The following is a 24,604-nucleotide window of genomic DNA, read 5'->3' as shown; positions in this document are numbered from 1 at the left end:
AGAACAACTTGGAAAGGGGCCCAGCATTTGTGGGGTGAGGACTGGTGGTAAACATATACAAAAGAGAGGCTCTTGTGGTCTTCCCATGAAGAGGGGAGCTCATCTGTTTTGGTCACTTCTGATGTCATTATTTTGCACCCTTAAAATTTAAAGGAGTGGGGACATTTGCTCATGAAATCCTAGCCACGAACAGGATTTACCATTCTCAGCAGCTTGCAAATCAAACACAGTTCCCCCTCCCCAATATTATGACCCAGCAAAAGGGCTATAGAACGAGGCATTGGACACACATCAATGTTTCCCAAGAGGGATGAGGTGTTGGGGGGGGTGGGAGGAGAAGGGGGTGGGGAGCGAGCAGCCCCTGCCTCTCATCTTTATGCTGAGCTGTAATTGGGCAGGCCTGCCTCCAGCTGCCTTTCACACCCAAGCCTGCAAGCACACCCCCCCTTGCACCCCAGTCCAATTGTATCAGTGTCTGTGGCCGTCAGAGAGGCCAAACAATGGGAATAATAATTAGGCAGCTCGCCCCCTGTCCAGCAGTAGCACTGAGAGAGGCCACTGGCCAGCAAAGTTAGAAGCCAGCGGAATTGAGGGGTCAGGAAAATTGGGGTGGGTGGGTGGGAGGGTGGAACTGGAAAGCGGGCCATGATCACAGACTAGTGCAAAACATACAGATATATATACAAGTTTAGGCCAAAGACTAATAATTTTTGTTTTTTGGGGGGGTGGGGTGCTTTGCTGAATTAGAAGAGATCGCCCAAAACTCATACATGGAATTACCTCCTGACCACCCTTTTTCTTAAAAAGTTCCTGCAGAAACTTTCCCCCTTTTTTTGGCGTATTTTGTTCAGAAGTACAAGTGGATTTTTCCCTATTTTCATGGTTTTACCCACCGGCGTGCTAAATTTTGGGGGATGTCACCTTGGAGCGGTTGGTTGGTCTTGGGGCTGTTTCTGCAAGATTGGGGTAAGTGGGTTTTCAGACATATATATATCTTCCTTAATTCACTTTGAATTCACCTGCCTACGTAGCTCTGTATATGTATGGATAACAATATCTTAGTTGGACTTCTTCTGTTTCTCCTCCGTCGTGTGAAATCGAACCATTTTGGGGCGGGTGCAGTGACTCTGGATTTGGGAGAAATCAGTGAGGATGGGGTATGTGTTAGAGATTCTGTTGTATGTCCCCCCCTCCAGTCCCCACATTCATTGCAAAACTTCAGCAAATTATTCCCCTGCCTGCCCAAATAGCAGTGCAATCTCAAGTCGCTTTGGATCTAAATTTAATTTGCGTTTGGCATATTGTCAAATCTTGGATACTTAGGTCTGGGTGAAATCTCAAAGTCCATAGGATTCCCCCTGGTTATAATACCACTCTAGTGAGTTGGGAGAGCTCTATTCATTTGCAAACTGGGGAGAGGGAGACTGGGAGATTGCGGAAACCGAGTCTACTATGACTGAGTTCACAGATCGGTTTGCCAAACCAAGAGTTGATGGACTGACTGACAGTTGTGTGCATGGAGGGATGAGAGGAGAATAGATGATTTTGTGTTTTTCTGTTTTGATATTTCTTCTCTGACGGGACAACTTTCTCAGATTCTGAACGTTCAAATGGGGGGGGGGGAGACAGAGGTTTATAAGCATCAATAGAGTGGCAACCCCAGCACAAGAAACAGTTCATTTATCCCCCGCTACGTAAATCAAGCTATGGATGGACCAGAAATTTGGAAGGAGGGTCTATGGATGGGACAATGTTATGCCAATTGCAAAAGGTTTCTTTCTTTTCAAGTCCTAGACAGGGTTGTTTCGCTGTCTCCCAGATGTCCGCTCAAGACAGGACAATTAGAGCTTGAAGCTGTTGGGTTTTTGAAGGTGGCAATAAAGCCGATTGGATTGTTTGGGGGTTGAACAAGGATTCTCTCCCGAGAGCTAGGTCTCAGTGTGTTTTTTTGGTTGTGTAGCCCATTCACAAATTTGTTTCAGTGCTCTGGAAACTGGGATAGGGTTGATCTGAGTGTTCTCGTCTTGCTTTCGTGGTTCAAAGTCTGGTCGTGTCTCAACTCAATCCCGGGCACACAGGAACCTCACCCCGTATGAAATTTGTGACCCTACAGTGGATCGTCTCTGGGTACAGGAAGGAGAAGGGTGTTTTAACGCAGGTTAATAGAGCTGGCTGGGGAAACAGAGGTCTTCTGGGTTTATTTCTCTGCCTGAGCAGGACTTGGGAGCTCCTACACAGAGATGTTTGTTGGCGGCACATTTTATAGGGCTATCGGTGCAGGCTGTAACTCACGAGAGTTAATGGATCCTAACTCTCTAGTGTGTTTTATTGGGGCGTGCTATGGTGCTATGGTGTTTTTCTTCTTCTTCACAGAAACACTGGAGAAAACGGAAACATCCATTCATATTTTGACCCCCTGTTTCACCCTAAATACACATTTGCTTGTTTGTTTAACCACCACCGCTCTTTTTTTTAAAAAAAGTTGAAGCAGATTTCAAGAGGCAAGGGGAAATTTGCCACAGCTATGGCTGAAATCTCATGTGCACTTTCTTAAGATCAAGCCCTGCAGAGCACACTGGGACCTATACCTGAGCAAGCACCCATATCATTGCACTATACAGCTACCTTCTTGAAAACCCTTATCATTTGCCTCCCACCAATTTGGAAAAATGCTCTGTGTCTAGAAAAGGAGTTTCCAGACTGAGGTCTGTAGACCATCAACAGCCCACAAATTTCATTTGAATGGTCCATGGCGTGTCTGTAAAAAAAATACAATTCAAAATCATCCAGCACCACGTTGCAATTGCTGCAACAGTCGTTAAGTTTATCTGCCAGGACACTAAACCAATTTTAGGTGGTCTGTGGAGGGGCGAAAGTTTGGGAACTGTTAGTCTAGGACATGAAGAATAAAATTATATTTCTGGTCAGAAGTGGGTGTAGTTTTGTTTTGTTTTTAAGTACTTTCAAAGGCCTTAAAAATAGATGTCAGTTTGGGGGTTTTGAAATGCAAATAAGTTAATTGCAAATTCAAATGTATCCCTATTGTGTTTTATGACTTCCTTGATATTGTATGTGGGCTGGAACTGGTCTGTGACTGAAATAATAAAATTCATAAGTTAATGCAGTTCGTTACTGGTCCTTAAAAATATATTAATGAAGATTTGTTACCAACCCATCTTGTCTCATGTGCCAAAACCTGCTCCCTTTTTCCTTCTTTTATCCAAAGTTCCTTAGTGCCCAACAACCCCACAAACTGAGCTTTATTTGCAGCTGAAATAATAAGGCACTTATCTGAAATGCTGCACTGCTAGACTTTTAAGTTGACACATATATCTGGAGTCAGCTACTTCCACCACCCACCTAACTCTTAAAACTAACCCACTTTACGCAAGTGATCTGTTTGGCTGGGCAGCATGATGCTTGAAAGAGGCCATCGGTGGAAGTTTGCAAATTCCAAAAGGGTTGCCCCTTGCGAGCCCAACAGGGGGGAAACAAACAGACAAAACAGCCTTGCAGAATCTACAAAACAGATTTCTCCCGTTAGAAGTTTCTGCACACCATTTGGGAAGGTTGTAGTCTTGTGAGAGAGAATCTGCGTTGCATGCAGAAGGTCTCAGTTTCAATCACTGAGCATCTCCTGGTAGCGTCGGGAGAGAGCTGCTGCTATGCAATGTGGATAACTACTGAGCTAGCTGGACCAGCGATGTAACTCAGTATATAAGGCATTCGCTCTTAGAGCAAAGTTTTTCCAAAGTCATTGTAGCTTGGATATGATCTCAATAAAACTAGAGTTCAGTGATCTTACACATGATGTGTTTTATTAGCTGATAATAATAATAATAATAATAATAATAATAATAATAATAATAATCTGCAATGGTTTATAGCTAAGACAGATGATGGAAGAGGCAACATTTGGGACTGGTGCATTTTCATGGCATCAGTTTTGGTGGAAGGGGGGAATGCCCTATCACTAAATCAGTGACGTGGGTCCTGAGTTGATTTCAGGCTCCTGACATGCTCTATCAGAGACAACCAAACTCAAATGGGAGCAGGGGGTGGGGAGCAAATTCCTACTCCCCCAGAGGGTGTTACCCAATATATAATTATTATTATTAATGTTGATTGCACCAGAATTAGACACACACAAAAGTATTGCTTCCGCTTCAGGTTGCACCCTTAAAAAACCACAACACAAAAGCAGGGATGGGTTGGCCTTTGAAACAGCCCCTTGTATTTTGGCAGATGAAGTTAAAGCATGATTTAGAATGAAGGTGATAGTGGAGAGATAATCATGTACAGCATGGTAGTGTAGTGGTGGTGAGAAATTCAACGATGGTTCAAGCCACATTTTCCAACCCCTGTTTGTTTTGGGATGTGTGGGGCCCTCACAGGATAGATAGGGGCCCCTAAGGGACATGGCAAATTGCTCCCCATCACCCCATCCCACAATTGCCAATATCTTATGGCAGACGCCTCTGGGAGAGAGAGAGAGAACAAGGCAAACTCTTATTTAAGTTGCCAAACTTCCCTGGAAAGAGAGAGACAAAGAGAGAGAGAAAGAGAATTTCCTCAGCAGTTTGGATATACAGTATTATGGGGAATTAGAAGCAGGGACAGAAGAACCTTGACTCCTAGGCTCTTCTTTCATGAGCTCCTTGTACAAAACTGTGTTTCCCAGCCTGATCCTTATTCTAAGGGAACCCCCTTTCTTCCAAGCAGAACTGGGGAATCCCGCAAACTCTAGTTTGCTGAGGGTGCTGGGAACTGTAGCTCTTTGAGGGGCAAGCTACAATTCCCAGCATTCTCTGGGGGAAGTCTTGTGCTTGAAATAAACAGTGTGTAGGCTGCCCAAGGAGACCTTAGGCTTCCCAGGGAACTAGTGGGATGTGCAGAATTGAGTGCAACGGCCTACCATATTTAGTTTGGTCAGGGCGCTGTGAACTGGGCACGCTACAGTTCCCAGATCCTTAGGGCATCTGCCTGTGCTTCAAATGTGCTTTGAACGCGGGGTGTGTACGCAGCCCCCCAACTCTGGCCAGCTCACGCCAAGCCTCGCACCCTCTCCTCGTCACAGGCCCGTCGACTCCATTTCACGAATGGTTGCGCCCCGACGTCAAGTCCAAAGGCAATTTGCCTGAGGGGACTTAGAAAGGAGGCGAAACCTGGGGGTCGTAACCCCCTTCTTTGGCCCAGCCTGAGGGACAGTGGGTGTGTGACCGGGTGGGGGGCGGCCAGCCCTAGGCCTGTGACCGATGGCGGGGCGGAGGCGAGGGTCCGACATGGAGACCCACGTCCATGAGTGATGGGGCAAGTCATGGGAACCTCACCCCGAGCCCGTCACGTGGGCCGGCAGATGGGGCGCGAGGAAGGCGGGGGGCTGCCGAGCAGGGGACGGGACAATAGGGCCTGCCTCGGCCCCTTCTGACCCAGCCCATTGTCCGCCATGCCGGGCCCCCCGCAAAGCCTCTCTCAACAGCCGGGCTATGGGGCCTCCCCGGCCAGCCATGCAGTTGCTAAGGCGGCCTTGAATGGTGGCATCCATCAAGATGTCAAGGGGGGGGACAATCCCGTCTCCCCACCTCCCTCGCCCCCCTTTTCTCCACAGAGCCCATTGTCATCGCCCAGAGTTTAACTTTGTGCCGGCCGGCCGGCTGAGCGAGCAGCCCTCCCTCTGAGGGGATTAAAGTCTCTTTATTTATTTCCCCCCACTTCGCACAGCAGTTTCCATCTGTTTGGTTTGGGAGCTTATGGGGTTGGGGGGGAAAGAGAGGGAGGTTGTCTGGGGCGGCCACGTGGACAGCACCCGTGTGTGGACACCCCAGGGATCCTGCGGAGAAGAAGGCCCTCTCCCCTGGGCTGAGCCTGAGGAGTGAACCTGAGGAGAAAGTCAAGCGACTTGGCTTTGCTTTTCAGGAATTTTAGGCGCCGCTGCTGAGCTCAGGCCTCAGAAGTGAAGTGAGATGCTGTGAGCCGCCCTGAGACATTATGATGAGGAAGGGATTGCACAGAAATTCAATAAAATAAAATGAAATTCTGGTCCTCATGGCGCTGGATAAACGGCTGGCTTAAATTGGAAGCTGTCTTATTCTGAGTCAGAGCTTTAGCCCATCTCGCTCAACATTGTCTACACTGTCAGTTTACAGTCTACAGTCAGTCTACACTGACTGGCAGCAGCTGTCCTGGGTTTCAGGCAGGGGAAACTTCCAGCCTTAACAGGAGAGGCCAAGGACTGAAGCAGGGACTCGTCTCAGAAGTAGAATCTGACTTTATTTCTTTATTTTGTCACGGGTAGGCAGAGCATGCAGAAGGTCCCGGGTTCAAATCCTGGCATCTCCAGTTAGCAACCCTGCTTGAAAACCTGGAGAGCAGCTGCCAGTCAGGGCACTGAGCTAGTTGGGCCAATGGGCTAACTTCGTGATGAAGTAGCTTCCTTTTGTTCCTGTTAAACCATCCCTTTCTTTACAAACGTGAGGACCGTGATCTGAATGTATTTTATAGAATCACGGAATCGTAGAGTTGGAAGGGACCATCGCGATCATCTAGTCCAACCCCCCATAATGCAGGAACCCCTTGCCCAACATGGGTCTCAAACCCACAACCCTGCGACTAAGAGTCTCACGCTCTATCTACTGAGGGAAAGGATCATAGCTCAGGGCTAACCCACACGTTTTCCATGTAGAAAATCCCAGGCATCTCCAGCTAGGGTTGGAGAAAGACTGGAAAGCCTCTGCCAGTCCGTGTGGGCAACACTGGGCTCAGGAGGCCAATGCTCTTGTAGAAAACCAATACCAGTGTTCCTTAGTAGTAGAGCACAAGATTTGAAGTTTCTGGGTTCAATCCTGGGCCTCTCTAATTAGATTTTGAGCTGGGGATTTTGGAACGATCTTTCCGTGCCTGGGACCCTGGGAGAATCATGGCTAGGCAGGGGAGTTAGAATGGGCCTAGGCAGACCCAGGGTGTGTGTGACACCTACAAGTCAGCTTAGTTACGCTCCAGGTGTGATGGAGCCCCCATTGCCAACTCACACATGTTTAGAGGGCGCAGCACCTGCTGCCAGCCCGTCCCACTGTATCTGAGGACCCTCCTGCTCATTCGGCTGCGTGGGGGCCCCCAAAACTCTGCCCTAAAACCCCTCGTCTTACAACTGTGCCCCAGCTGTGCATTGCTGCCCTTGCCCACACATCCCCATCCCCTCCAAGTCTGGGACGCAAGCCAACGTGTGGCAGAGCGTGCTTTGAGCGCATCATTTTGGCGTGGTGCCAACCCCCCCTCACCCCAAATCCAACTTCCTTCCTCCTTTTTTTTGTCCCTTTTTTTGGCAGACACCCCGACTGTCGGAGGGTGTGGCCAGAGACAGAGCTGGCCCTCTTTGGTCTGCGGCCAAAAAACACGGCTTGTGAATGAAATGCCTCTTGGATGTGTTGTGCGGGTGGGCAGGGGAGGGAGAGAAGAGGGGGCGACGACCCCCAATGGGGTGTGGTATGGGCCAGGAAGTGAGGGTGAAAGGAAGCGAGATTAGCCCCTTTGAAGCTATAGAAATCACCCCACTCGGAAGCCAAGAGGCTCTTAATTGCCCTTGTTCTTCCCCAAGTCCCCAGAGCTAATTTTAGACTCCCGTTCAAGGCTCTTTGGCACTCAGAGGCAATTTGGGGACATAAGGGGAAGGGGATGAGGGGTTTTTTTGTGGGGGGAGGGAGAGCAGTGAAGACGGGGCCTTGGCACGAGAATTGTGGGATGAGAAGGAGCAATGTCACCTCTTTGCTTGTTGTTGCATCCTTACATTGACTCTGGATTATTATTATTATTTAATAATAATCATTGTTGGTTATTAATAAACATTTTTGCTATTTATTTTACTGCATTTATATCTTACTTTTTCCTCCCTCCAGCTTCCTCTGCTCTTTTTAAAAATCATCTCTCAGTTCAGAACAATGAGGACTAGAATCTTACTATTGTATTTAAGGGAAGAGGTAGAGCATCTGCTTTGCGTGCAAAAGGTCCCAGGTTTTGTCCCTGCCATCTCTAAGTAGAGCTGGGAATTGGGAATTGTCCCCTCTCCTGAAAACATGGAGAGCTGCTGTCAGTCAGTGTAGACAATATAGAGCTAGATAGACCCAAGAGTCTGAAAATAAGAGGTGGTTTTTTTTCTTGCTTGAGTACAGAGAAGTTCTGTTTTTCTCTCAAGGGCAAGAGCTGTAACTCAGTGGCAGAGTGCCTTCAAAAAAAAAGCTTATCATTGATTTTAATTATTTTTCAAAATGTTTCAAATAGCTGTTTTTACTGATAATTTTAGTCTTCATTTTGCGAAGCGCTTTGAGGTTTCTTTGGGTTGTTGTTTTTATACAGTCAAGTAGTATATAAATTTTGTGGAGACGACCAGTTAAATTCTTCTGGGGAGCAAACTCTTTTCTGACAGAATGCCTGGTTTTAACAGTTGTCTTATCCCTGCAATGTATTTTGTTTTCGGTAATGGCTTTGGCAAACGAATAAATAATACTCGTATTCGTTTTCTTCTCTTTTTTTGCAAATTTCTTTCAAGTTTTGCTTAGGGTTGCTTTCTGATCAAGCGGTATACAAGTTTTATTTATTTCATAAAACGTGTATGCCGCTTGGTTGTAAACAAAGCAAAACGAAACCCAACAACCATCAAAGCAAATTTTATGAAATAAATAAGTAAAATACCATGTTGCGTAACAAACAAACAAACAAACAACCACCATGGATAGTGGAGGCTGGCTTTCCAGGCCTGTAAATCTCATTCTTTCTCACAGGCCTGGCCTACCCTTCAGAGCTGGCGTTCCTCTTGGAGCCCAGCGACGTGATCGCCATCCGAGATCGCCCGCTCCTCTTGCACTGCCAAGTGGAAGGTGAGGCGCCCATCGCCATCACCTGGTACCGGAACGGGGTGGCCCTCTCCAACGACAGCCATGCCGCCATCTTGTCCAACGGCTCCCTGCGGCTGGAAAGTGTGCACCGGCGGCCCCGGGGAGGCGGAGCGGTGGACGCCAATGCCACGAGCGACTCCAGCGCCGGAGAGTACAGCTGCACTGCCCAGAACCGCTACGGCCTGCTGGTCAGCCGCAAGGCCCGAGTGCAAATTGCGAGTGAGTTTGGGCCGGCCAAGATGGCCGCCATTTGGCGCTATCTTCTGTGGGTTCAAAAAGGGTGCAGCGGGCGGGCTGGGAGCAGTGCTGGATTTAGGGTGGTGCAGGAAGTTATCCCACAATGGGTGAGGAAGTCAAGGGGGCTCCAAACCGAGAAGATCCATCATGGAGAAGATCCATTTGGGGGTTCAGATTTGTGCCAAGCCGAGAGGGTCCAAAATGGAGAAGTTCCATAATTGGGAAGATCCGTTTTGGGAGGGTGCCAAATTTTGGCCTTGTACAGGGGGCCATGTTACAAAAAATTTACCCAAGTCCACCCCTGGTGGGAGTGTTTTCTTGTTTTGTTTCCATGCTTTTTATTAACTCTGTAATTTATACATTGGGGTGGAGATGCTCAGGCCTGAGGGAGGGCATATTCAGCTCCTCCAGACCTTTCTGTCTGGCCCTCAGAAATCTCCTCAGGCAGAAGGACCTGGGTTCAATCTTCAGCATCTCCTGGTAAGGCTGGGAGAGATCTCCTGGAGAGTCACTGCCACCCAGTGTAGGCCAGGCTTCCTCAACCTCAGCGCTCCAGATGTTTTGAGACTACAATTCCCATCATCCCTGACCACTGGTCCTGCTAGCTAGGGATCATGGGAGTTGTAGGCCAAAAACATCTGGAGGGCCAAGGTTGAGGAAACCTGGTGTAGACAATACTGAACTATATGGATCAATGGCCTGACTCCGTATGAGGCAGCTCCCTCTGTTCCAACTGTCTTGCTGACCATTATTACTCTTTTCCCACCAATCCAAGTTTGGATCTTGGGTCCTTGGGTCTTGGATCTCTTCTTCCATCTCTTACACCACATGGACTGTAATGTCCTTGGGGCAGGGGCTTCCGCTCCCAAAAGTGCCATGCATGCTGACAGTTCTACGTACAGCTGTACCTTGGTTCTCGAACATAATCCGTTCCGGAAGTCCGTTCTGTGGGATGTAAAACTTATAGCAGTCAAGGAGAACATTCCTACAGTGGACATCTTAGGGGATGTTTTGTACCACTCAGGAGAAGACTTCCTGTTTCCTCCTGAGTTGGGACAGACTTCCACTGCATGTGACTTGAAGAGGGTATGCTGTGTTGTACTAGCACGGAGGAGCACATGGCCTCCATGTTCTGATCGGTGTGTGCTCTCCATTTTGTATGTTGCTGTGTGTTTGGGGAAGTGACTGCTTAGTCGCAATCACTTGTTGGGACTAACTCCTTTATGGAATAGTTCTAGTTGTTATGTAACCTAAGTCTGCCTTCAGGGATATGCCTATGAACCTGAATGAATCTGTGAGTAACTACTTTTATATTAACGTTAATCAGATTCTTGTGTTTATTCTTTTTAAGAGGGATTAGAAGGGATTTTACCATGAAGGGATCTTTAATAGTAAGACTCAGATGAGTCAGGAACAAGCTGATCGCTGCATAATTTAAAAAGGGGGATGTTTGGAACTCTGCTGGAATACGGAACTTGCTAGCGCAAGTTAGGAAGGATATCATTCAATAATATATCCTCTCCTGCCTCCCGAATCATCCCCACACATTTGACTTCCGAAAAACGTTTGCAGACCAGAACACTCACGTCTGGGTTTGCCGCGTTTGGGAGCCAAAACATACAAGTCCCAAGGTACGACTGTAGATGATGCCAGCAACATTGCTGGGGGGAGCTCCGCATGCGTCTTGGGGGTGGAGGTGGTGATTGCACCCTGTTTCTCCCCGCAGCTCTGTCCAAATTCCACATGCACCCAGAATCCATGGCCGTAGAAGAGGGAGGCGTCGCCCGGTTCCAGTGCTTCATCCAGGGCGTCCCCGAAGCCACAATAACCTGGGAGCGCAACCGCACAGCCCTGCTGACGGATGACTACCGGTGAGCTCTTGAATGGGCCTGGGGTGCTGGTGGTATGGTTGGAGGGGACTGGTGTGCTTGTGTGTTACGGATTTGGTTTGTGGTGAGTGAGTGTAAGGTGAGGGAAGGAAGCGTCCCAGGAATCAGCAATAACCAACAAGGCAGGACTTTGGAAGGGAGCAACGTCCCAGCTAAAGAGGACGGGCAGCTCAAGTTGATAGAATATGCACAACTTGCAGGTTTAACATACAGCATAAGAGAGGAAGAAGAACATACCGTATTTTTCCGTGTATAAGACTAGGTTTTTCTCCTTAAAAATAATGTCAAAAATTAGGGGGTGTCTTATACACGGATACATCTCCCCTCCTTTTCTTAAATCTGAGTCCCCCAAAATAGGGGGCATCTTATATATGGGGGTGTCTTATAGATGGAAAAATACAGTTTAAAGCAGATTAGAAAACGTTTATTGAGTACATGGGAAATAGCTGTATACAGCTGAAAACACTGACAGCGTTAAGATAAATTCAACAGAGCAAATAATTATTGATGGGTGTAAGGGTGGAAAATTGATTTGAATGGTTATAACAAAATATGCAGATGGATGTAAGATATGTAAAATGGAAAGAGAAGAAGGGAAGTTGTTGTATAGTTTAAAGTTTGTAAAATGTTGGTTTGAAATTGTAAAACAGAAAATTTAATGAAAGTGTGTGTGTGTGTGTGTGTGTGTGTGTGTGTATATATATATATACACAGGACTTGGGGGCAAAGTCCTGGGCTTCACCTCCTGCCAACCTAGCAGTTCGAAAACATGTCAAAGTGCAAGTAGATAAATAGGTACCACTCTGGCGGGAAGGTAAATGACGTTTCCGTGCGCTGCTCTGGTTCTCCAGAAGTGGCTTAGTGATGCTGGCCACATGACCCGGAAGCTGTACGCTGGCTCCCTCAGCCAGTAAAGCGAGATGAGCGCCGCAACCCCAGAGTTGGCCACGACTGGACCTAATGATCAGGGTCCCTTTACCTTTACCTTCACCTGGGCCTCACTCAGCTGCCGGTCACTTAGCAGAGCTGATGGATTTGTCCTGCTTCCCTTCTCCCTTCCATTTTCCCCCTATCCATGTTATCCATTTCACTGGGCATCATAAGCCATCCCCAAGTCCCAAAGGCTGCAGCCTTCCTTCAAAGGGGATTCACTCCCCCCGCTGGCCCAGGGGAGGCCGGAGACCCACTTCCAACCTCTTCTCTGTTTCATTCTCTCTCTTCCTAATTCTGCCAGGTACACATTGCTCCCCACCGGGATCCTTCAGATCACGGGCGTGCGGCGTTCCGACGTGGGCACCTACCGCTGTGTGGCCAGCAACATCGCCAACACCCGTTACAGCCAGGAGGCCATGCTGAGCATCAGCGGTGAGAATCAGCGGAGGGCCACCCAGCCCTCTGCAATGCAGGACCCACAGCTGAATCACATCTGGGATGAGGCAGGGAAGCCAGCTGATTTTCCTTGGGGGGTATTTGGAAAATTGGCCACTGGTCTAGTGAGCTAGAGATGGAGGGCATGGAGCTGGCAAGGTGGGGCAGGGGTTTCTCTGAGGTGCTTTCGAAAGCAAAGGTTGTATCTGATGAAGTTGAGATTCCAATAGCTGAGATTCCTTTGCATTGAAGGATGCATAGATGACCGTAGGGGTCCCTTTGAACTCTAAGAGTCTATGATTCTATGAAGTTCTACGTAGAGCTGCTATGTAGACCCCTATATCGGGCACGTGTGTTAACTTGGGTGGGCCTGCTCTGAGCAGGGCTAAGAATGGATACAAATAACACAGAAAGATGCCTTGCATTAGGAAGAACGGCAAAGAAAAAAATATATGTGTCCATCAGGAAAAACGCACGCTAAAATACTGAGAATTTTTTTGTGTGAGGGCTTAGAAAAGAAGTTTGCAAGCTGATGTGGAAATGTGGAGAACTGGACTGAACTCTGGGGAAAGAAGAAGCCAAAATGAACAGACAGCATTAATTAAATAAAGGTCCAAGTTGCCAGTCCCTATGGCTGAATCAAGGAAAAATGAGGAACCGAGGGAAACCGTAACTGGCAGATTAGGAAGAGCTGCCTCTTTCAGATGCTAAGCTTGGATTGCTTTCTGTGCCTCTGGAAATGATGGGCTCAGAAGTTCAGGGGGACGAAGCACCCACCTCATTTTCCCTCCATTCTCTCTCACCAGTCTCAGTGGCCAAGCTCTACAAGGAGCCGGTCATCCTCTCCGGTCCGCAGAACCTGACCATCACGGTGCACCAGACGGCCATCTTGGAATGCATCGCTACTGGCAACCCTCGGCCGATCGTGTCTTGGAGTCGCTTGGGTGAGTGGGGAAATTGAGAGAGAGTAATCATATTTGTGTAACCAGACCTCATGCCATTATGGAGGGAGAGAGAAGCTTTTCTGTAGAGGTCCGTGTTTGCGTGACACTGGCACACTCGCCGTCCCTACAAATCTTAATGTCTCGCCTTCTCTCTCTCTCCTCACAGACGGACGTTCCATCGGCGTCGAAGGGATCCAGGTCCTGGGAACTGGGAATCTCATGATCTCAGACGTGTCCGTGAAGCACGCCGGAGTTTACGTCTGTGCCGCCAACCGGCCTGGCACCAGGGTTCGCCGTACGGCACAGGGCATCCTCATGGTTCAAGGTGAATGTGGGCCTCAGAGGACCAGGGTGGTGGTGTCTGGCTAGAGTACTTGGCCTGCGTTGCATTCTTTGTCCTTTCTGCCATCGGTGGGGAGAGTGTCGGGCGGTGTGCGGCGTTCTGCATGGAGCAGAAATTAAAGGGAAGCATGCGATTCTGAGCATGTGCAAAGCGTATGCCCTTTTCTCAGCACACCTAGTTTGTCCAGAACCAGTGCAGTGTACTGATTAAAGTGCCAGACTAGAACCTAGGTTAAAATCCCCATTGAGGATTATAGTGGTACCTCAGGTTAAGAACTTAATTCGTTCTGGAGGTCCATTCTTAACCTGAAACTGTTCTTAACCTGAGGTACCACTTTAGCTAATGGGGCCTCACACTGTCGCCACATGATTTCTGTTCTCATCCTGAAGCAAAGTTCTTAACCTGAGGTATTATTTATGGGTTAGCGGAGTCTGTAACCTGAAGCGTCTGTAACCTGAAGCGTATGTAACCCAAGGTACCACTGTATTATTATTATTATTATTATTATTATTATTATTATTATTATTTAAAAAAACTAGTAACACGCCCACCTCAAAGTGATGTGGAGATATGGAGATATTGCAACTGTTTGGGAAAAAATGATAAAATGAGATAAAGTGAAATTGGCAGCTTTTTTTTATATAAAAAATCCCCAGGTTTCTAGTCCCTATGGTAGAATTGAAAGCATGTGGGTTATGCCTGGTGGAGGAATCCAGAAAACCAGCAGACATCTGATTAGACACTAAGTGGACTAGAATGGCTATGCAGGATCCAAACCTTCCTTATCATGCTTATTTTAATAGCCGACGTAGGTGGGAAACAGAACTTCCATGTTCAGGTATAGCCTGCCTGTGAACGCCAGATCCCGGGGAGAGCTGTTACCATTGTGCTTGTGAACTATCGGGCTGGACGCTGACGGAATCAGGATACTGGGGATAGCGGGATTGTTTCGGTTTAACCCCTCAAGGCTCTTCGCCTATGTGAGCGTCGGGGCAAGAGGTTTCCCCCTCCCCTTGGGATTTTGCAACAGACAAGCCTTCACCCCCCCACCCTAACACTGATTAATCTCCCCCCCCCAGTAATCACCACCATCAATGTCAACACAAGCCATCAAGAGGGGTGAAGCAGTTTCGCTGGAGCCTCATAAATGTTTTACTGGGGTTCTGAATCTGTCGGCCGGTGACCCGCCACCATGATTTTGCCTATGAAAAATCCCTGATTACGCTGGTAAAACATCTCTGAGTTCGTAAGGCCTCCTTAGTCTGGCTACAAACCCCTGTGACCTTTGCCTCCCGGACACAAAGTCCTGGACGCCTCACCATGAACAGCTCTCCTCCATTTTCTGCTCGACAGAAATTGCCCCTTGTCTTGGGTCTCTCTCTCTCTTCAAGGTGTTTTGTCCCTGATATCAGTTTCATTTCAGAACATCTCGCTGCCCCCTCTCCTTGCCTCTCCCCCCCCCCCGCCGCTTTCTCATCTCAAGGGTTGATGAGAGGCAGGATCGAACCAGCCCCCAGAGCGGCCATCGATTCTGGGCCGTGGCTCAGATAAAGAGATGTGGGGTCGATTCCATGACCCATGCGCTGAGGACAAAAGGGCCTGGGGGTGATTGATGGGAGGAAAAAAACAAACCAAAACAGCCACCCCACTACCCTGTCAGGAGAACGGCGTCGGCCAAATGGACCCCTTGCGGTGGCGGTGAATTCGGAATTGCCAGGGCTCTGTTTTCATACAAAAGTGTGTGTGTGTGTGTGTGTGTGTGTGTGTGTGTGTGTGTGTGAAGAAAGCAGCGGTCTGTGTTGGGGAGTCAAGGGGTACAGGAACGCCCCTTAAGCCTTCCTCTACCCCCTCCAGCACATGAGCTGTGGCTCTTCGAGGGTCCGCAGGAGAGGTCAAGGGTGCGACGAGACGGTGGGTGAAGATGGAGTCTCCGAGGTTTGGCCGGCACGTCCCAGCTGGGAATGGCACACTTGACTTTGCGGGGTGAAAGGGCAGAGGTCATGACCCCCTCACACACACACACTGCTGCCAGATCCCCTTCGATTTCTTCTCTCTAGGATGACACATGAATATGGACTTGGAGGCGAAAATGGAAAAATGGGAGGATCAGTCCATTGTTAAGAGGCAAAGAGGTGTTTAGCATGTGGGTCAGTCCCCTAAGCTATCAGAAGTGTTCAGGTGCAGAATGGGCTGGCTTAGAGGTCCGCTGCTTAGATTAAAAAGGGGGTGGAGAGTGTTAGGCTGTTGGGACAGTGGGTCCCTCTCCCAGTGTGGCGCAGTGGTTAGAGCGTCGGATTAGGACCTGGGCGAGATCAGGGTTCGAATCCCCCCTATGCCATGCAGCTGCCCTTGAGCTCTCTGGAGGAAAAGGTGGCATTAAAACCGATATACTGCGGAGATGAAAGGAACATTAGGAAGGTGACTTAGAGTATGTCAGGCTATTTCTTCACCTCCAGAATACCACAACACATAGTCATTGCTGTTTCCACTTTTTATATTGTAATAATCAAACTATTGATATGTAACATCATTAATTACCTAAATTATATCAATAGAAACAGCCATGGCAAATGACTAGGTCAACACACACCACAATCGCCTCATTACGTAAATCATGTTCAGAATCCCACAACACACACAAAACATACTAATAGTGATATGATATGTTATTGCCACCAGGAACTGTGCTTTGCAATTTTTTGATATGACAATTACAGTTTCATTATATATAATGTTATGTTACTTTACAGCCAGTTATGTGTGTGTTGTGGTATTCTGAACATGATTTATGTAATGAGGTGATTGTGGGGTTGACCTATTTATTCACCTAGGCCAGCACTGCTTACTCTGACTGGCAGCATCCATCTAGGCTCTCAGGTTATAAAGGTTCTTCCCCATTGCCTGCCTGCTTCTAACCATGGATGCCAGAGACTGAACCTTCTGCATGCATAGCAGGTGTTCTGTGGCATTCGGAACAGAGGAAGCCACTTCGGCCTGAGTCAGGCTCTTGACCCAGCTAGCTTACCATTGTCCTCACTGACCGGCAGCCCAAGGTTTCAGGGAAGGGACGGCTCTCAAGCCTTCCTGGGGAGGCTGGGGGACTGAACCTTCTGCAGGCAAAGCAGATTCTCTCCCACCCAGCTGCAACCCTTCCCTTAAAAAGAATGCAAGGTTCTAGTCCTCAAACTTTTGAACAAAGGCCAGTGGCTCTCCAGGTTTTCAGGTGTGGGACAACTCCTAGCCTTACTTGGAGAACGTGGGACCTTCTGTCTGCAAGGCAGGCGCTGTATTCCTGAGCGATGGCTAGGGGGCTATCCAGAAGGCCGGGGGGGGGGTATCTCTATGTCCCTTCAGATTCTTTTAAACTCCCTGCTTCCTGACCTCCTGTTATCTCCCAGCTTCGCCAAGAGCAAGGGTCCGAGCGAGCATATGTTTCAGGGTGGTTGCTGGGCGTGTGAGAAGGTGCGCAGATTCCTCTGGCGCATTCTATGGGGCACGGGGAAAGGGCAGAGTTCGCTCTCTCGCCCCCCTCCATTGCCATGCCGGCCCCGTCTGGACGACAAAGCCATTTTCAAGTGAGGGGCCGTCTCTCCTCTCCTTTGTTTGGGGGGCGAGGCGGAGAGGGGGCCGCTGTGCATTTCCCAGCCCTTTGGCGAGCTAATGAGATGCGGCCCGTCTCGCAAGCTTAAAGCTTCTTTTCTGGAGGGTGTCAGGCCTTTCAATGTGACATCTGCCTCCGAGGCCGCTCCCACGCTGCGGCCAGGAGTGGGTGGGGGGATGTTGAGAGGGGCTCCTCTCGGCTGTGGCGCAGCTGGGGGACCAGGACTGATCCATGGGGCTGTGGCGCCTGAGCCCGATTCCTTCCGCAGCCAGCCTGCCCCGCATAGAGGGATTTAGATGTCTTTCGAAAATGGCTCCAAAAAGTCCAGTTCAAAACTTAAAGGAGGCCACATGCCTTTGAGCCGTATCATATTGCCTTAAAATTTGTGCCTTTCCCTCTGAGAATATTGGGAACTGGAGTTTGCTACTGAGCTACAGTTCCCAGTGTGGTTTAGCACCCCAGGGAACTCTGGGTATTGGAGGGGAAGAGGGGGTCTCTTAACAACATTCATCACCCTTAGCAAACTGCACTTAAAGCATCAACATACACGGAGCCTCCAAGTGTCCCTATTTTCCAGGGACATCCCTGATTTAGAGAAGCAGTCCCAGTTTCTGATTTGATCCTGGAATGTCCTAAAATGATGGAGGGTATGGAGTTATCAGACCGCTTGAACCACCTGAAGACAATCCTGTATACAGTGTTACCTCGGGTTAAGTACTTAATTCATTCTGGAGGTCCGTTCTTAATCTAAAACTGTTCTTAACCTGAGGTACCACTTTAGCTAATGGGGCTTTCTGCTGCCGCTGCGCCGCCAGCCCACGATCTCTGTTCTCATGCTGAAGCAAAGTTCTTAACCTGAGGTACTATTTCTGGGTTAGTGGAGTCTGTAACCTGAAGCGTCTGTAACCTGAAGCATCTGTAACCCGAGGTACCACTGTAAAGGTAAAGGATCCCTGACAGTTATGTCCAGTCGCGAACGACTCTGTGATTGCGGTGCTCATCTCGCTTTACTGGCCGAGGGAGCCGACGTTTGTCCGCAGACAGTTTTTCTGGGTCATGTGGCCAGCATGTAACCCTAACTCATTATCTTATTTCCTTGGCCTCCTCACACCTCCCCTTTTTGTATCCCCATTTAAATAATCAAATCAGCAAATCCTTACCCCCTTTCGTTTATCTTAACTCTATATCTTAACATATTATAACTCTATATTTTCATCCATTATCAGTTCAATTTTGCATACTCTTATTAACTTTGTTGCTAATGCCACTTATTTTCAATCCGACATCATTTTAACATTCATTAATTTTACAGTGTTTCTGCAGATAGTCTTTAAATTTCTTCCAGTCTTCTTCCACCAACTCTTCTCCCAGGTCTCGGATTCTGCCAGTCATAGGACGACAGAGAATTAAAGGAGGTTTAGGAAGATTACTGCCCACATTAATCAATTGTGTGGATGAGCCCAGAGAGAGAAATTGGCTGCTTTCGGAGCAAACGGAAGCACCAATTCAGGACAGCGGGGAAAAAAGATGATTTAGGACGAGTTGCATTCGCTTAACACAATGATTTCTTTTTGTTTCTTGGGGAAGGAGAACCAGGAAAGCATTTTGGTGGATCCAGGGAAGAGGGGAGGAGGGTCAGAAACTGAGAACGATGTGGGAAATCTAATAAGTGAGGGGTTTAAAAAAAAAATTTCTGCCCATTGCAGAGAGCTGTTTTGCTCCTGTGTGTGTGTGTGTGTGACTCCCTCTTCTTTGAAAACTTTTTTTTTTTAAAAAAACCGTGAACAGTACGAAATTTCCAGGGCCTCGTCTCTGTGCAATTTGTGTGCATTCTGCATAATGCAGGATTTGCAAAGAGAGAGAGAGTTCGTGCGTCTGGCAGGGTTGAGTGGATTTGTAATTGTGTCTAGCGGGAACTCTGCCCCACCCCACCCCCCCACCCCCTGGGGCGGGGGGAGGAGGGAGGTGACCCCGGCAACCAGATCCTGAGGGAGAGAGAGGCTGCGAAATGGGCAATGGACATTATTTTTGGCACATCTGAGTCCTCGGAGCCAGAAGAGAAGGGAGCAGGGCAAGGGCAGATTTGGAAAGGGTCACGAGAAACTGTGGCGTTGGTCCACAGAGCGCCATGCGGGTGTGGATGCGCCGAGGGGAGAGACACGGGGTGCGCACGTGCAATTCCATGCGTGTTTATGCATGCACATGACTCCAACCCCCCCTTCTATTTTTTTTGCATTTATGTCCCACACATTTTTCTCTAAGGAGCTCATGCAAAGCAGATGTTTGGCTGCTGAGCTATAGCCCCCTTCAGAATAGGAGCTTATACCAAGTCACAACTAGCTCAGGGCCCCACTCTTTTGAGGCCCCCCCAAAAAAAATTAAAGGAAAAAACACAGCTGGATGTACATTTCCAAAATATAAGATAAAAAAACAAATAAAATAAAACCTACATACAGCAGCAGTGTTTTGTGTTGTGTAGGCTCCTATGATGTAAGTCATGGGTAGGCAAACTAAGGCCCAGGGGCTGGATCCGGCCCAATTGCCTTCTAAATCCGGCCCGCGGATGGTCCAGGAATCAGCGTGTTTTTACATGAGTAGAATGTGTTCTTTTATTTAAAATGCATCTCCGGGTTATTTGTGGGGCATAGGAATTTGTTCATCCCCCCCCAAAAAAATATAGTGCGGCCCCCCACAAGCACTGAGGGACAGTGGACAGGCCCCCTGCCGAAAAAGTTTGCTGACCCCTGATGTAAGTCATGGGCCTCGCCGGCTAGCCTGCTCCCTAAAATATCACTGGTTTGCTCCTTTCTAGATATAGGGTGCCTACATTCTGCATGGACTGGTTGCATGGCAACATGCACAAATGGCTTTAGATACCTATTAGGTCCATACATTACTATGTAGCATATATTCAGCACAAAAAACAGCAACAATTTGTTGTTGACAAAGGACAGCTGGACATACAAAGGGCCCCATTACCTTCAGTAGCCAAGGGCCTCATCAAACCTAAAGCTGGCCCTGCAGAGGACCTTTCTGCATACAAAACAAAATCTCTGAGCTTGGGTGCTTCGACACTGGCCACCCTCCTCTGAACATTTATGGGTGGATAGACAGATACAGTAAATTAGATAAGGCAGATGAAGCAGGGCAGAGAGGTCTTGCTGAAGTGTTCATTTAGTTTAGAGAAGAATGATACTCTTTTCGTGTTCTTATGCCCTTAGGGTTGCTTTTTTCAAACCAGTCATTGCCAGTAATGTTCACGACCCTAAGATGTTGGCTTGGTACCATGACTAAACTTCCCTTCCTGCTCTCCTCTCCCCCTCAGCCCCGCCAGAGTTTGTGCAATGGCCCCAATCTGTCTCCAAGCCCCCCGGCAGCAGCGCTATTTTCACCTGCGTGGCCCAAGGTGTGCCGGAACCCCACCTGATCTGGCTGAAGAACGGCAAGGTCCTGGCGCCCGGCGAGAACATCAAGCTGACGCACAACAACAGGTGAGACCGGGAACGTCCTCAGAGAACACACTTAGAAAGGATTAAGCCAGGGCTGGGCAGTGGTGGCAGCTGGTGCCCTTTGGGGTCTGGTGGGACGGAAGGCAGGGAGCCCAGCAGTAGGGGGCGCCAGAGCCAACCAGAGGAGAGTCAACTAATTCTAGTTTTATCCCCATCCTACTTCCTGCTGAAGGAGCCCTATGTAGAGAGAGGGATGTGTGTCTGTGTCTGTGTCTGTGTCTGTGTGTATTCAGGAAACACAGGAAGAGTGTAACTTTCCAAAGGCTGGAGGGAGAGAGAGACAGACAGACAGACAGACAGAGAACATTTCTCAGCCATTAAGAACTCTTTATCTCCCTTTTCTCCATCAGTTTGTTAAACAACGCAGATGGCAAATTCCATCCAAATATGATTTCATCTGCTGCTGTTTTTGATTATATGAGTTTCTGATCCACTCCGTGTGTCTTATCTTGGAATACTGCCATGTTGCCTCTGTTGTACAGGCTTCTTTTAATATTTTTTCTTTCTGTCTTTCATCTCCTTACCTTATACCTGACCATGCTCTACTTTCCCCCCTGTTGAATTGTAGGAATACTCTGTTAGTCATGTTGTATACTTAGTAAAACAATAAAACATTTTTTAAAAAACCCTGGAAGCATAGGACAGTCGCAGCATGCCATTATTATTATCAATTTTCAATTTTATCCTATTTCAATAATTTTATAATCATTTTAACATTTTGAAACCTGACTTCCTTCCCCCCTCTTTCTGCGGTTCTTTAAATTAATTTTTTTATATTTTCTGCATATTCCAAATTACTCATTTATTCATTTGGGGACATTTACCTCCCTTTTCTCTGTCACTGACTGTCAGGCTACAAAAAATAATAATTCAAAATTCTGCACCATGTACACAACAGTCAAGGCAGACGAGTTCCTTAACAGTGGTTAAAGCCTGCACCTGCCGAACTAGGTGTTTTCAAAATGAAAATCAGCAGAGATGTGCCCTTTTCTAAACCAAAGATAAGACTTTCCACCTCTTCTGCCACAACACCGTCTGTCTTTGTCTTGCTAATGCCTCTTCCCCCTCAAAAAAACACCTTTCCATAGCACCTTGATGATCCAGCGGATTACCTCAGCGGACGAAGCCATCTACCAGTGCATTGCGGAAAACAGCGCAGGGACCAACCAGGCTAGTGCCCGGCTAGCTGTGGCCCTGTCCAAGGAGCTCCCCAGCTCCCCAGAAGGGGTCCAGGCCACTGCCCTCTCCACCACCTCCATCCAGGTGTCTTGGCTGGAGCCCCCCATGGAAGTGACAGAGGCCATAATCGGTTACGTGCTGCACATCCGCAAGGCGGGAGGTGAGTGGTGAGCCTCACCCCAAATTCCCACCCAAGGTTCACTTTCCAGGCGCAGGTTTGGTGCACTACGTACGCCAGGGATGGTGCCGCAGGAAAAGATTTCGTTTTCTTACAAATGCGGAAGGCATACTGTAACGGTGCCAGATCAGAGCGGGTGGTTGGGTAGTTATGGTGTCAGGCGATCCCACAAGTAAGTTGTGTGAGGGGGGTCTTTGCAGGAATTCTCGTACGTGAATAGCCCCAATGGTTAAGAACGGAACCTCCGTTGTTGGGGACAAACTCTCAGGGAAGGTTGTTGATGTTGCGCCCTTCCTGTGGGCTTCGTGAAGGCACCTGATTGGACGCTTTGGGAGAACAGGATGCTGGGCGAGGTGGGCCTTTGGTCCGAGCCAGGAGGTCCCATGCTGATCCCATCCGAAAAATTCACCTCTCTTCCTCCTTGCACCTCCTGCAGAGTCCGACAGCCGGGAGCTCCAGGAGGCTGTCAGCAAGACCACCTTCCAGCACGTCTTCACCAACCTAGAGCCCTCGACAACGTACTCTATCTACCTGAAGGCTTACTCACCCCTGGGCGCCAGCCAGGATTCCCAGCCCATCCTGGCCACCACTCTGGGCAGCAGTGAGTAGACCCATTGGAGCGGTCTTCCTTCTCCTCCATCTCAGTGCCATTCCTTGTAGATGAGGAAAACGGGGGCGAGACCAGCATTTGTTGGCTGTGCCTGTCGTTGGCTCCGGCTGTACCTGCCCTTGGTACCTCCGCTTCCTGCCCCATCCTTTAAAGCCCTATACGGCCTAGGACCCTCGTACCTATGGGACCGCCTCTCCTGGTATGTCCCACTGAGGACCTTACGGTCTTCAAACAAAAACATCTTGAAGGTCCCGGGCCACAGGGAGGTTAGGCTGGCCTCAACCAGAGCCAGGGCTTTTTCGGCTGTGGCCCCGATCTGGTGGAACGCTCTGTCACAAGAGACTAGGGCCCTGCGGGACTTGACATCTTTCTGCAGGGCCTGCAAGACAGAGCTGTTCCACCAGGCCTTTGGCCAGGGCACAGCCTGACCCCCTCCTTTGGCAATCCTCACAGAACTCTAGCCCAATGGTTGCCATTAATCTGATTTGAACTGATTTTATAATGAAATGAAATGATTTTAGAATGTATCATTTTATTGTTGTTATCCGCTCTGAGCCCGGCTTCGGCTGGGGAGGGCGGAATATAAATAAAAAAATATTATTATTATTATTATTATTATTATTATTATTATTATTATTATCCATTCTTGGTTTGGCAAATTCAGAAGTGCAATTACCTTATAGCTACACAGAGATCATGATTAGGGATGCATTGCAATGATCGTTGCAAATCTCTGTGTGTGGCCTTTCAGATAGATGTGCTCTTCTCAATGCAAACAACATGGTGTGCCCCAGTATCTTTTTTTTAGTATGGATGATCATTGAATTGTAGAGTTGGAAGGGACCCCGAGAATCATCTATTCCAACCCCCTGCAATGCAGGAATATGCGGCTGTCCCATAAGGGAATCAAACCTGCAGCCTCGGTGTTATCAGCAGCATGTTCTAACCCAGGGGTAGTCAACCTTTTTATACCAACCGCCCACTAATGCATCTTTCTTGATGGTAAAATTTTCTTACCACTCAGCAGTGCTCAGTGGAATGAGGATTCAGCTTGTGCCTTAGAACCCCCTATTGCCCACCTAGAATCCTGAAATGCCCACTAGTGCAGGTTGACAACCCCTATTCTAACCAACTGAGCTATCTGGAATGACTCAAGTTGTGTTTCCTTTGACTTTCCATTGTACGTAACTGAAATGCACGCCGTTCTCTTGGAACCAAAGCACTTTGTGTCTTTGATGCTCCTACACGGTTAGCTTGGGAGCATGCGGGACAGCAACTCCTCGCTGTTTTACCTTCTCCAGAGTGTCCCTAGGAACCCGTCCTCACCTTCCTTCTCTGATTGACTCCAGTTGGCACAAAGGGTCAGGACATCTTCTCAGTGGCTAAAATGCTCCCTTTTCATGCTGATTGGGCAGGTATAGACACCGGAGACAGGGGCAATGTTGCAGAAATAGTAATAGGTCTTTGACACACACACACACACACACACACCTCGCAACCCTGTATCCCTACTATACTGGGCAGCAGCCACAAATGGTAATAGCTGTCAGGGTCTGGGCAGAGGAGGAATGGCAGAGACCCATCCTGACCCTTCCAGAGAAGAGGAAGAGGAAAGACAGTACAGATTTACAACAGGGGTTTGAGGGAGGTTGCAGCTCAGAGGCAGATGAGGGGGAAAGCTGGGAAATCACGAGAGAGCCAGAACAACACATTGTCATTATAAAGCATCCCAGACCCTCTATCTCCCAGAAGCTGGCAATCCTTAAAGGTAGGAGAGTGTGCAAATCAGTATGGCTAACCTGATTCAAAAACACCCACCCACTCCACTCACACACGAAAACAAAGTTCACCACAGCCA

The 24,604-nt window shown here is 48.3% G+C and overlaps 1 protein-coding gene across 1 annotated transcript in view; it reads left to right on the top strand.

The window, feature by feature from the left end:
- Window positions 1-640: 640 nt before the first annotated feature.
- LOC310751675 (immunoglobulin superfamily DCC subclass member 3-like) overlaps window positions 641-24,604 on the top strand; it is a 31,321-nt gene continuing 7,357 nt past the window's right edge. Inside the window, exons 1-9 of the mRNA XM_083591119.1 lie at window positions 641-966; window positions 8,775-9,107; window positions 10,852-10,996; window positions 12,249-12,379; window positions 13,189-13,326; window positions 13,493-13,651; window positions 20,596-20,761; window positions 21,868-22,118; window positions 22,573-22,737. Of these exons, the coding sequence (XP_083447245.1) occupies window positions 915-966; window positions 8,775-9,107; window positions 10,852-10,996; window positions 12,249-12,379; window positions 13,189-13,326; window positions 13,493-13,651; window positions 20,596-20,761; window positions 21,868-22,118; window positions 22,573-22,737 (1,540 nt within the window). The 5' untranslated portion in view covers window positions 641-914. The remainder of the gene's footprint in view (window positions 967-8,774; window positions 9,108-10,851; window positions 10,997-12,248; window positions 12,380-13,188; window positions 13,327-13,492; window positions 13,652-20,595; window positions 20,762-21,867; window positions 22,119-22,572; window positions 22,738-24,604) is intronic.

Source organism: Podarcis filfolensis (assembly GCF_964270895.1).
Source record: "Podarcis filfolensis genome assembly, chromosome: 16".
In the NCBI taxonomy this organism is placed as follows: domain Eukaryota; kingdom Metazoa; phylum Chordata; class Lepidosauria; order Squamata; family Lacertidae; genus Podarcis; species Podarcis filfolensis.
This window is presented reverse-complemented; position numbering and strand designations above follow the sequence as displayed.